Source organism: Bos javanicus, chromosome 1, assembly GCF_032452875.1.
Source record: "Bos javanicus breed banteng chromosome 1, ARS-OSU_banteng_1.0, whole genome shotgun sequence".
Taxonomy (NCBI): domain Eukaryota; kingdom Metazoa; phylum Chordata; class Mammalia; order Artiodactyla; family Bovidae; genus Bos; species Bos javanicus.
The window spans coordinates 67,726,373-67,738,687 of record NC_083868.1 but is presented as its reverse complement, the minus strand read 5'-3'; the positions used below and the strand labels follow the sequence as shown (position 1 = coordinate 67,738,687).

At 46.5% G+C, this 12,315-nt stretch overlaps 1 protein-coding gene across 1 annotated transcript in view; it reads right to left on the bottom strand.

Moving 5' to 3' along the window:
- PDIA5 (protein disulfide isomerase family A member 5) overlaps window positions 1-12,315 on the bottom strand; it is a 93,068-nt gene that overhangs the window by 11,031 nt on the left and 69,722 nt on the right. Inside the window, exons 12-14 of the mRNA XM_061407204.1 lie at window positions 6,758-6,828; window positions 6,075-6,235; window positions 2,231-2,361 (exon numbers count right to left, since the gene is read on the bottom strand). Of these exons, the coding sequence (XP_061263188.1) occupies window positions 2,231-2,361; window positions 6,075-6,235; window positions 6,758-6,828 (363 nt within the window). The remainder of the gene's footprint in view (window positions 1-2,230; window positions 2,362-6,074; window positions 6,236-6,757; window positions 6,829-12,315) is intronic.

Genomic DNA, 12,315 nt, shown 5'->3' with positions numbered 1-12,315 from the left:
ATTCAAAACATGAAGATCATGGCATCTGGTTCCATCACTTCATGGCAAATAGATGGGGAAAAAATGGAAACAGTGACAGACTTTATTTTCTTGGGCTCCAAAAGCACTGCAGATGGTGACTGCAGCCATGAAATTAAAAGATGCTTGCTCCTTTGAAGAAAAGCTATGACCAACCTAGACAGCATATTAAAAAGCAGGGACATTACTTGGCCAACAAAGGTCCGTCTAGTCAAAGTTATGGTTTTTCCAGTGGTCATGTATGGATGTGAGAGTTGGACCATAAAGAAAGCTGAGCGCTATAAGAATTGATGCTTTTGAACTGTGGTGGTGGTGAAGACTCTTGAGAGTCCCTTGGACTGCAAAGAGATCAAACCAGTCCACCCTAAATTAAATCAGTCCTGAATATTCATTGGAAGGACTGATGCTGAAGCTGAAACTCCAATACTTTGGCTACCTGATGCAAAGAACTGACTCCTTGGAAAAGACCCTGATGCTGGGAAAGATTGAAGGGAGGAGGAGAAGGGGACAACAGAGGATGAGATGGTTGGATGGCATCACCAATTTGATGGACATGAGTTTGAGCAAGGTCCGGGAGCTGGTGATGGACAGGGAAGCCTGGCGTGCTATACAGTCCATTTGGTTGCAAAGAGTCAGACACAACTGAGCGACTGAACTGATTTTATTGCTGAAAACATTTTAAAGATTTTTTTCCATTAGGTAGTCCCCTCCCCCCTGCTCCTGTCCAGTGATGAACACACATCTCAGAGCCCAGAGCAGAGCTCAGGGCAGGACATGGCAGCAAGAGAGATGGGAGACTCCAGACACCAAGCCCTCTGCCAGCAGCTGAGTCGCTTAGCAACAGGTCCTGCATGGATCACATTTAGTTATTTCTCATTGGTATGGACTGTGAGACTTTTGAGGTGGGCAGGGACCGGGCCTCTTTCCCAAGTATCCTGGGTCCCAAACATGAAGCACAAAGCTGTTACTTTAAGGAGGTCATTAGCACCCCCTCAGGGTAGGTGTCCCCACTGAGGTCTGGGGGCAAGGGGAGAGAATTTGGAGAAAGTATTCAGTCTGGATTCTCTCAAGTCTACCCCATGGCTGGTCAAAGGCTCTCTCTCCAGCCAGGTTCTCACCAGGTGCTGGGAAGTAACTACCCTCTGAATCAGGATTGTGACTAAGACAGGGTATCAGCCCAGGCCGCGGGCAGGGCTCCATCATCACTAACTTGCTGCCAAGCTTCAGGCAAGTCAGGCATCTCCTGGTCTCAGTGCTGCACCCCCAACTCTGCCTGGAAGGAAGATAGCTTCTTAAGATCCACACAGTCTTCTGGACTTACTCTCAGGACAGAGGAGGACAGGAGGAAGCTCTGCAAGGGACTGAAAGAGCGCAAGGCCCACTTGCAGAAGAAAAGGCACAACCAGAGGAAGCGTCAGCCACAGGAGGGTGGGGTTGGAGGCTAGGCCAGGAGGCGACCTGCCTGGACAGTGAGAGCTGAGCAGACCTTCCTCACTGGAGAGGAAGGCACGGGAGGCTAGGACTAGACTGAGCCGCCTGCTTCTCTGTGGAGTGCAGCTTTGTTATCCCCATTCCATTACTCTAAGCTATAACCTGGGGGAGAAAGGGCAGAGCAAGAAATTCAAGAGCCTTTCCTTTACGAATCAGTGAACACACAATTTGAGATCACAAACACCTACATCAGCAGACACGTCATTCCCTCAACTTAAGCTTTGATTAAAATGGGGATCCTGGTGGGGAGCTCTGAGCAAATGTGACTGAACTTCCACCACAGCTTCAAAACCATGGCTTCAGAGCCACTCAGGAAGGTCAGGGAGAGGAGGCTGGGCTGGCGGTGCTCAGGAAGATAGGAACACAGAGGCCTAATGAGGCGGGCTGAATTCCCAGCTAAGAAGTGCCAGGGTTCAAAGGTGAAGTCAATGGCTAGAGGGATGGAGGGAGCCAGATGGGGAGAGTCCAGGGACGTGAGGTGGCTGAGTAATCATTAATACAAGGCAGGCCCCAGGCACAGGCAGAAGCAGAGGGCTTTAGGACTATTGTGAGAACAGAACCCAACCGAGCCGGCCCTGGATTCTGAAGGACCTCAGCCAGGAATGAAACTAGAGCCCTGCTCACAGCGAAAATGGCCCAGGGTTGGCTTGCGGCTGCCCAGGTCCCCAGGGGATCTTCTCACCCCATCCTTCACCCCTCGGCGACCACCCCAGAGACTTACATGGGGCGTAGAACATGACCAAGGCGTGCTTCTTCCGCTTCAGGGTCTCCCGGAAGTTGTCCCCAGACAGATGCAACACGCTGGTCTGCTGCTCTTCCCAGGCGGGGTCTGGGGGTGGCGGGGACTCGGGGCTAAAGGAATTGGAGTGGAGGGGAGACAGTCACTGGGAGAAATGCTTCCACCACCCCCCCAACCCCCAACCACTCAGGGGAGCACATAAGAGAAAATCACTTGGCATCCTTTCCAAAACTGAATTCAAATCCTCAGTTTAAACAGAAAGAAAAGTGAACTGTCTGCAAAGATTCCCTCCAAGGAGCCTCTTAAGAAGCCATTTTGTGAAGGTGTGAAGGACCTGAGCCTGTTTTGGGGACAAGGAGCCTCTCCAGTCGTCTCCTCGCCCTGGGGAGAACCCCAGCACCTGGGCTCCCTCTTTCCCTCCCTCCTGCCTCTTCTGGTACCCTAAGCACTCCATGATCTTCTGCTCCCGAGCCTTTGTTCTGGTGGAGAGAGCATGAGCCAAAGAGTGAGGTAGGGTCTGCATTCAAATCCAGATTACCGATCACCTGCGTGACCTTAGGTTAAGTTACCAAACCCTTCTGAGCTCCCACTTTCCTTTCTGTTAAATGAGTACAATGATACCTACTTCCTGGGATCCTTAAGAAGAGCAGAGACAGAGCATGTAAAGCACCTAGTCGGTCAAGCAACTAACAGTTGCTAAGAGCCTGTAAGCACTCATACAGGACAGCCATTCGATAAAGGTTCACAATTTTTCAGGCTACTTCTGTCCACTGGTCCCTCCACTCTGCCTCACAGAAGTATAGATCTCCAGGGTCTTTTAAAGCCCTTGCTGCCCTTGACCCCCTTCCTACAATCTGCTTCTCTCTCCCTTCTCTGAGAAGTGGCTCTGGGGAGTGGTACAGAACCCATGCTGCCACATCCACTCCCTGCCTGCACTCCCTTCTTCTCCTGGTGCCACACAGCTCCTGCCCACCAGACCTCAGGCCTCGTACCCAGCGAAGGCAGCAAAGCGCAGTGCCAGCTGCCCCAAGTTCACGCTCATCTTTCAGAAGCCCTCCTTCCAGGCACCTGCAGAGACCCCATCCACCTTCCCCAAAGCCCATTCTCTTCTTCTGGTTCCATCTCCATGCTCCTGCAATTCTCAAAAGGTTTCATCCATCTGCGTGGCTTCCATAACGCCCTAGGCTGAGGATGACTCGAGCCCTGACCTCTCATCCAAGCCCATTTCCAGGTGTTCTCCCAGTATTTCCACCTGGAGGTCCAACTGTCACCCCAATCCCAACAGGTTTAGAACTGCTCCCCTTCTTCCACACCTCCTGAAACAGTTTTCTTCCCCACCTTCTTCGTTTGGTTAATGGCACCCCTGCTCTTGTGACCAAGACTGGCCTCTCCCAGCCTTCCTGTCTTGCCCCGTTCTTTGCCCTCCAGATCCCCTCATACACCCTGGGTTCCTCAGCTGACACCACCCACCAACCCTCTGCTCTGCTCTGTCCCAGGATCCTGCTTCCCTGGGCTGGTCTGCTGGTGGGCACATCTTAGTCACCTGATCGGGTCACTCGTGCACAAGCCTAGAGGCGCCATCAACCTCACCCAACACCATCCGCTCACCCTCCTGCTGGTGGCCTCAGCCCCTCATCATCTCAAAGCATCTGCTGTTAAATGATGCTCTGCCTGGTGGATTCCTTTTGAGCTCCCAAAGAACCACAATTTGTCCCAAGGAAAGGCACTTCACCTCTCTGAACCAAGGAAATAGGGATAGGCCTCGGTAGGATCTGAGTATAAAATGGGGCAACAGTTATACAAGCATGCTGCCAAGGCTGGGAGGTTCCAGCACTTAGGTGGCGGCACCATCAGTTACTGCACCACATGAGAACTGGCATCAATAACAAACACCATGCACAATAATCCAATTTAATTCTCTGAACAAGTCTATGGGAAAAGTATTGTCTCCACTTTACAGATGGGAAGCTGGGGCTTAGCAGGGTCAAGTAAACAGCCCAGGGTCATGATCTGAGTGCAGGGTTCTCAGACTCCGAAGCCCACGCTCTTACCCTTGTGCTTCTTCAGGTGGTGACTAGGACAGGAAGGACAGAGACCATCCATGCTCGCCATCTGTGTCCAGTCCTCTGGACCAAGGATTGGTAATGATCAATCCTCTGGTTCCCCCAGCCCTCTAACCACAGTGCAAGCACCAGGGACCTCACCTGAGCCCCTGCCCTGCTCAGTCCTTCCCAGGGAACCAGCCCTGGCAGTAGAGTGAGGCCCGAGAGGTAGGTGTGAAGAGCAACCTGCCTCCTGCACCAGAGGACCAGCAGAGAGAGCATCTCGTTCCTCTTGGAGATGAACCACTGCTCCCTCTGGTCCTAAGACAAGGCCTGGCTACTCTGAGCATCCACCCCTAGTGATCAGCAGGAGACTGGAGGGGCTGAGACCAGGACCTGACCAGTCCACTCACCTCTTGCCAGAAGCCTCTCCTGAACCAAGTGGAAACTTTGCTCCTGTTCCATAAGTTGGTGTTTCTCAAAACCCCATCACTGATTTCTTTCATTCACATTTTCCAAATCAAAGGTTCAGAATCTGCACTTCAATAAGCACCTCAACACCAGGTAATGTTTACACACATCCAAGTTTGAGGACCAGTGTTCTGACAAAGTAACTGCCCCTGGATGCTGCTATTTTGCACAGTTCTCACATCACTGGGTGACTCTCAAGTCTTGGTTCTCACACGGGCACGATTATGCCACACACCAGGGGCCTCTGCAAAGGCTGGAGAGTGTCTTCTTTGACTTTACCTTTCCCTCAGTGCAGAAATGGGGCAGTATTCTCAAATATTCAAGTTACGTATAGGTGTGATTCTCGGGGGAGGGGTGAGGACAGGAGAAAGCACTTGTGTGGTGGCCCAGTTAGTCCCCTCGCAGGAGGGGGACAGGCTAATAACTGCAGGTTCCAAAGTCCTCGAATGAACAATTGCAAGGCTCCTCATGATGTTTTTTGGACTTGCCAGCTGCCATGGAGTGAACTGTGTCTCCTACCCCAAATTCTTATGCTGAAGTCCTAATCCCAAATACCCTAGAACGGGACTGTATGTGGAGAGAGGGTCTTTAGAGAGGTAAGTTAAAATGAGGTCATTCGGGTAGACCCTCATCTGATCTCACGGGTGTCCTTTATAGACGAGGAGATTAGGACACGGCTGGGGGAAGACCATGTGAGAACACACAGATGGCCACAGAGAGGCTCAGGGAAAGCAACACCCCCGATGTCTTATCTGGTCTCTAGAATTGTAAAAAAAAAAAAACAAAAAAACAAAAAAAATAACTCCTGCTATTAAGCCACCTGGCCTGTGGTCCTGGCAGTGGCAGCCCTCACAAACTAATACCCAGGCAGAGGGAGCTCTTCAACCCTTTCTTTTCAACCCGAAACCACCAGGGGCCGCCCCATGGACACTACTGAAGGCCCAGAATTGGGCCCCTGGAGTCCAGCTCTGGATGTGAAGAGCTGGGTTTTTTTTGTCCACTCACAAGGAATGGCATAAAGTGTATATGATGAAACCTGGGGCTAGCACACTGGGGAAGGGTGTCCTAATAAAGAATCACATGGCTTCCTGCAGCTGACGCCACCACACCTAGAAAGGTTACTGTGACCTGCTGGATGAGGACACGGGGTCAGCACACCCGAGGTGCCCTGAGGATTGGGAAGCCCTATCTGTCTTGGCTCCTAGGCCCTGAGCCAAGGTCAGCAGCTCCTAAGTGTACTTCATCTCCTCAAGGCCCTGTCCAGCGGCCGACAGCCAGGGACCAGCACGTGCTATCGAGACCATCAGACTCACTTTCGCATCCATTCGATGAAGCTCTTCTTTGTTCTGAGCGCAGGCACTGCATACTTCTCCCCATTCTTAAAATATTTGAGTGTAGGAAACTCGGCAATGTGGAATCGTTCTGCCAGGGCCTTGTTGACGGTGGCATCGACAGCTGCAAGGACACCAGAGCTCTGGGACGGGGGAGAGGCCAACCATGCATGACACCCTCAGACGCGGTGCTGGCAGAAGAGGAGCCCGGACGCCGGCCCCAGCCCACCCTGGGCCTGTCAGAACCTCATGGAGCGGGAACTCCATACATCCCAGGAACAACTGGACACTGGCATGTCCACCAATCTCATTTGTGGCCTGGAGTAGACTGTGGCAGTTCCCGATAGGCAAGGTCCCACAGAAAAAGAACCATGGGGCTTCATCCCAGAGCCCATGACCTTGGCATAGGTCACCTGGATGGGTACCTCCAGGTACATTCCTCTGAACCAGACCCCATGGTCTCTGAGCACTGCTCCACCCCTGGTAGGAGCCCCACCTGCTTGACTAAGACACATCTACTCAGGGACAGAGAAGGCCTGCAGGGCTCCATGGAGCTGGGGAGCTGCTACAGAGTTTGCAGGGGAAAGTTGTCCTAATGGTTCGTATTACTGAATGATACGAATTTAGTAGAGAGCAACGGGGGAGGTTAAGGAAAGAAAGCTTACATCTCCTTCTCCGTGGAGGACTTCTGCTGCACTCTCAAACTCTGGCTTCATTTTCTTACAGTGTCCACACCCTGTGGGAAGAAATCAAGAGAAACCATCCCCATGGCATGGAGGCTCCAAGGATGTCTCCTGCCTCCGGAAAACGGCTGGGTCCTAGTACTAGATATCAGGGGTACCCAGGAGAAAAGAATAACAGTACCAGCTCAGAGAAAAGAAAGCTTTCACCTGATCCACTGGGGGTGGGAGGGGCACAAGAGGCAAAAATGAATCAACTGCATCAACAATACTGGTGATATGTATATATATAGGTCCCATGTGCCAGGCCTGCTCCAGGTGACTGTATGACAGCCCTACAAGGTCTGAACTATGTTATCTCCATTTTATAGATGAGAAAACTGAGGCACTGAGAGGGTGGATGACTGCCCAAGGTTCATACACAGCCACACGTCACACAGCTGGGCTGAAAACCCAAGCAATCTAGCTGGAGGCCACGGCCACCAGCAGCGTGTGCTTCCTAGCACCATGCAGGCAGAAGTGAACTGGGCCTTGAACTGAGAATAAGAATTCACAAAAGCAAGAGAATGGGGGAAAAATCAAGTTCTGACTGTCCCCACAAGGGAGGTGGTATGATCTGACAAGCACTTGTCATTTCCAAACAAATGGCATTTTCTTGGGATAGACTGCTTTGCTTTGCCCTCTTCTCCTTACAACCACTTGAATGCAATAATGCTACAAATAATAACATTTGATACATTAAAAAGGAAGCCCCACCTACTTTCTGTAGGTGATAACAGGACACTTTTAAATTGCTTTCATTTTACCAGAAAGAGAATTTTCTAGCATCTCGGCAAAGGGGGCTATGAGGCCAGTAGGACCAGACTGGTTTAGCTGGAGACCGCTCTCAAGGGAAAGCTGGCTGGGGTGGGTACACACAGACAAGGCTAATTGGATACAGGGACGTGACCTGGCCTTCTTGCGGTGTGTGCTGCTGCTTGGGAGCTTAGAGCACCATGATTCTACTACTGATTATTGGGAAAAAGGAAGACAAGAAAGGAAGATACGTGGAGACCAAGCAGCATGCTATTACTAAAAAATCAACAGGTCAATAAAGAATTAAAGAGGCTATCAGAAAATACCGAGGCATGGAAACACAACTTTCCAAAATCTGTGGGATGCAGAAAAGCAGTTCTGAGACTTAAGTTTATAATGATAAAGGGGAACTTCAAGAAACATCTCAAATAAACAACCTAATCTATCATCTAAAGGAATTAGAAAAAGAACAAGCAAACTTAAAGGTCAGTTGAATGAAGAAAATAACAAAGATCAGAGAGGAAATAAATAAGACAAAGACCAAGAAAACAATACAAAAGATCAATGAAACCAAGAGTTGGCTTTTTTTAAAAGATAAACAAAATTAATAAACCTTAGCCAGGCTCACTAAGGAAAAAAGAGGACTCAAGTAAATGAAAGAGGAGAAATAACAACCAGTTATCAGAGATATGAAAAAATCTACTATGGTTATACACCAAAACCTAGAAAAAATGAACAAATTTCTAGAAACATAATCCTTGGAGACTGAATCAGGAAGAAACAGGCAATCTGAACATATTGATCACTACTAGTGAAGTTGAATTCATAAAAAAAAAAAAAAAAACTTTCAGCAAACAAAAGTCCAGGACCAGATAGCTTCACAGGGTAATTCTACCAAACATGTAAAGAAGAGCTAATATCTATTCTTCTCAAACTAGCTCCTGAAAATGGAAGAGAATGGAACACTTCCCAAATTCTTTCTATAAAGTCACCATTACCCTGACACTGATACCAGGTAAAAGCACTACAAACAAACTACAAACTAACTTTCTGATGAATACAGATGTAATATACTCTCTACAAAATCTGAGCAAACCAAATTCAACAATATATATAAAGAATCATACAGTATGATCAAGTGGGATTTATTACAGGGATGAAAGGATGGTTTAATATCTGCAAATAAATCAATGGGATACAACATATTAACAAAAAGACCATGTCAATAGATGCAGAAAAAGCATTTGACAAAATTCAATGTACATTCTTGATAAAAACTCTCATCGAAGCTGGCACAGAGGCAACACAGCTCAACAAAATAAATGCCATTCATGACAAACTCACAGCTAACATCACTCAGCAGTGAAACGCTGAAAGCCTTTCCTCTAAAATCAGGAATAAGACAAAGATGTCTCCTCTCACCACTTTTATTCAACATAGTCCTAGCCATAGCAATCAGACAAGTAAAAGAAATAAAAGGCATTCAAACTGGAAAGGAAATAAAATCATCACTATTTACATATGACATGAAACTACATATAGAAAACCCTAATGTCTCTACCAAAAAACTATTAAAACAAACAAATGAGTTCAGTAAAGTTGTAGGATATAAACTTAATACACAGAAATATGTCATTGTCTTTATACTAATAACAAACTATCAGAAAGAAAAAGCAAGAAAACAATCCTGTTTAAAAACTGTATTGAAAAGAACAAAATATCTAGGAATAAACTTAAGGAGATGAAAGACCTACATTCTGAAACTATAAAACAATGATGACAAATTGAAGATGATACACAGAGATGGAAACATGACCTGTGTTTGTGGATTAGAAGATTAATTAATTATTAAAATGTCCATACTACCAAAGCAATCTACATGTTTAATACAATCCCTATCAAAATGCCTATGACATTTTTCAGAGTTAGAATAAATAATCCTAAAATTTATATGGAACCACAGGAGACCCTGAATTGCCGAGGTCATCTTGAGAAAAAAGAACAAAGCAGCTGGAGATACCACACTCCCTGACTTCAGACAACACTGCAAAACTGCAGTAATCAAAACACTATGGTAGTGAAACAAAAACCGAGATCAATGGAACAGAATAGAGATCCCAGAAATAAACCCACTTAGGATCAATTAATCTCATCTATGACAAAGGAGGCAAATTTATATAAAGAAAAAACGACAGTCTCGTCAATAAGTGGTGCAGGGAAAACTGAACAGCTAAATGTTAAAGAATAAAGTTAAAACATTTTATCACACCATATATGAAAAAGAACTCAAAACAGAGTCAAGACCTAAATATAAAACTTCTAGAACACAAGTGGAACACTGACAAATTGTAGTAAAGTTTGTTTGGATTTGTCTCTTAAGGCAAAAAAACAAAAGCAAAAATAATCTAATGGGACCTAATTAAACATAAAAGCTTTGTGTAGCAAAGTAAACCACTGACAAAATGAAAAGACAACCTACTGAATGGAAGAAAATATTTATAAATGATATGACTGATAAGGGGTTAATAAAAAAACAAACAGCTCAAATAACTCAAAATCAAAAAAAACAAACAATCTGAGTTAAAAATGGGCAAAAGACTTGAACAGACATTTTCCCAAAGACATTGCTAATCATTCAGTTCAGTTCAGTCTCTCAGCTGTGTCCGACTCTTTGTGACCCCATGAATCACGGCACGCCAGGCCTCCCTGTCCATCACCAACTCCCGGAGTTCACTCAGACTCACGTCCATCGAGTCGGTGATGCCATCCAGCCATCTCATCCTCTGTCGTCCCCTTCTCCTCCTGCCCCCAATCCCTCCCAGCATCAGAGTCTTTTCCAATGAGTCAACTCTTTGCATGAGGTGGCCAAAGTACTGGAGTTTCAGCTTTAGCATCAGTCCTTCCAAAGAAATCCCAGGGCTAATCATTAGAGAAATACAAATCAAAACCACAATGAGATATCACCTCACAGCTTTCAGAATGGCTCTCGTCAAAAAAGTCCTCAAACAATGAAAGTTGGCAAGGAAGTAGATAAAAGGGAACCTTGGTACACCATTGAGAATATAATGGTGCATTCACTATGGAAAACAGTATGGAGGTTCCTCAAAAAACTAAAAATAGAACCATCAAATGGCCCAGAAAGTCCACTCCTGGGTATATATTTTGAAAGAAAAACCAAAAAACCCCACTAATTTAAAAGGATATATGCACCCCAATGCATAGCAGCATTATTTACAACTGCCAGGATATGGGGGCAACTTGGCCACCTCATGCAAAGAGCTGAGTCATTGGAAAAGACCCTGATGCTGGGAGGGATTGGGGGCAGGAGGAGAAGGGGACGACAGAGGATGAGATGGCTGGATGGCATCACCGACTCGATGCACATGAGTTTGAGTGAACTCTGGGAGTTGGTGATAGACAGGGAGGCCTGGCGTGCTGCAATTCGTGGGGTTGCAAAGAGTCGGACATGACTGAGCGACTGAACTGAAGTGTCCATGAACAGATAAATGGATAAAGAAGAGGCAGTACATGTATACAATGGTATATTATCCCACCATAAAAATAATAAAATTCTGCCATTTGTAACAATGTGTATAGACATAGAGGGTACTATGCTTAGTGAAGTCAGACAGAAAAAGACAAATACTCTATGTTAATCACTTATATGTGGACTCTAAACAATAAAAGAAGCAAATGTTTATAACAGAACAGAAACAGACTCACAGATAGCACAAACCAGAGGTTACCAGTGGGGAGAGGAAAAGGAAAAGGGGCAAGATAAGGGTATGGGATGCAAAGTTACAAACTACCATGTATAAAATAAGCAACAAGGACAGAGCACAGGGATGTATAGCTATCGCTTTGTAAAAGCTTTAAATGGAGTACAATCTAAAAAATATTGAATCACTATGTTGCATACCTGAAACTAATATAATACTGTAAATCAACTACACTTTAATTAAAAAAAAAAGAATTGGGACAAAAGAAGAAAGGAAGGAAGACACACACCAGTATTACCAGAGGAGCCCTCTCACACATACCCCCTTCTCCCCAGAAGCCACTAGGCCACGTAAACAGCTTTCCTGCCTCCATCTGAGCACTTTGGCTAGGACAAAAGTTCCTCTTTCCTTCAAGGTCATTCTTGCAGAGCTCAGCTCCACGTGGCCTTGAGACACACATTCAATCTCTGTCTGTTCCAGCTTCCTCAGTCTATGCTCACTTTGTTCCTCCCACTGACAGGGGCCCCACAGTATCTACCCTAACTGCAACCCCCCAAATACAAATACACACACACACACACACATATAACAGAAAATACAGGGGCCCCACAGTGTCTATCCTAACTACAACCCCCCAAATACAAATACACACACACATAACAGAAAATACAGGGGCCCCGCAGTGTCTATCCTAACTACAACCCCCCAAACACAAATACACACACACACACACCAGAAAATGCAGGCCAGTGTTGTCAAGCTCTCCTCTGGAGAGAGTGCTCCGGGGAAGCCATGAGATGACTCGATGGACGAAATTCACTGATGGAATCCAGCCCGGGGAGTGGCCACGATTCTCAGCGGCACTAACATGTTGGTCCTTCTCAAATGAGCCAGAGGAAGAGGACCCCTGTGGGCTCATGGTCTGACTAGAGCCCACTTGGGATGCTGGTGAACCATGCAGATATCAAAGTCATCACAATATTAAAATATAAGAACATTATTTTCCAGAGCTGAACATTTAGCATGATC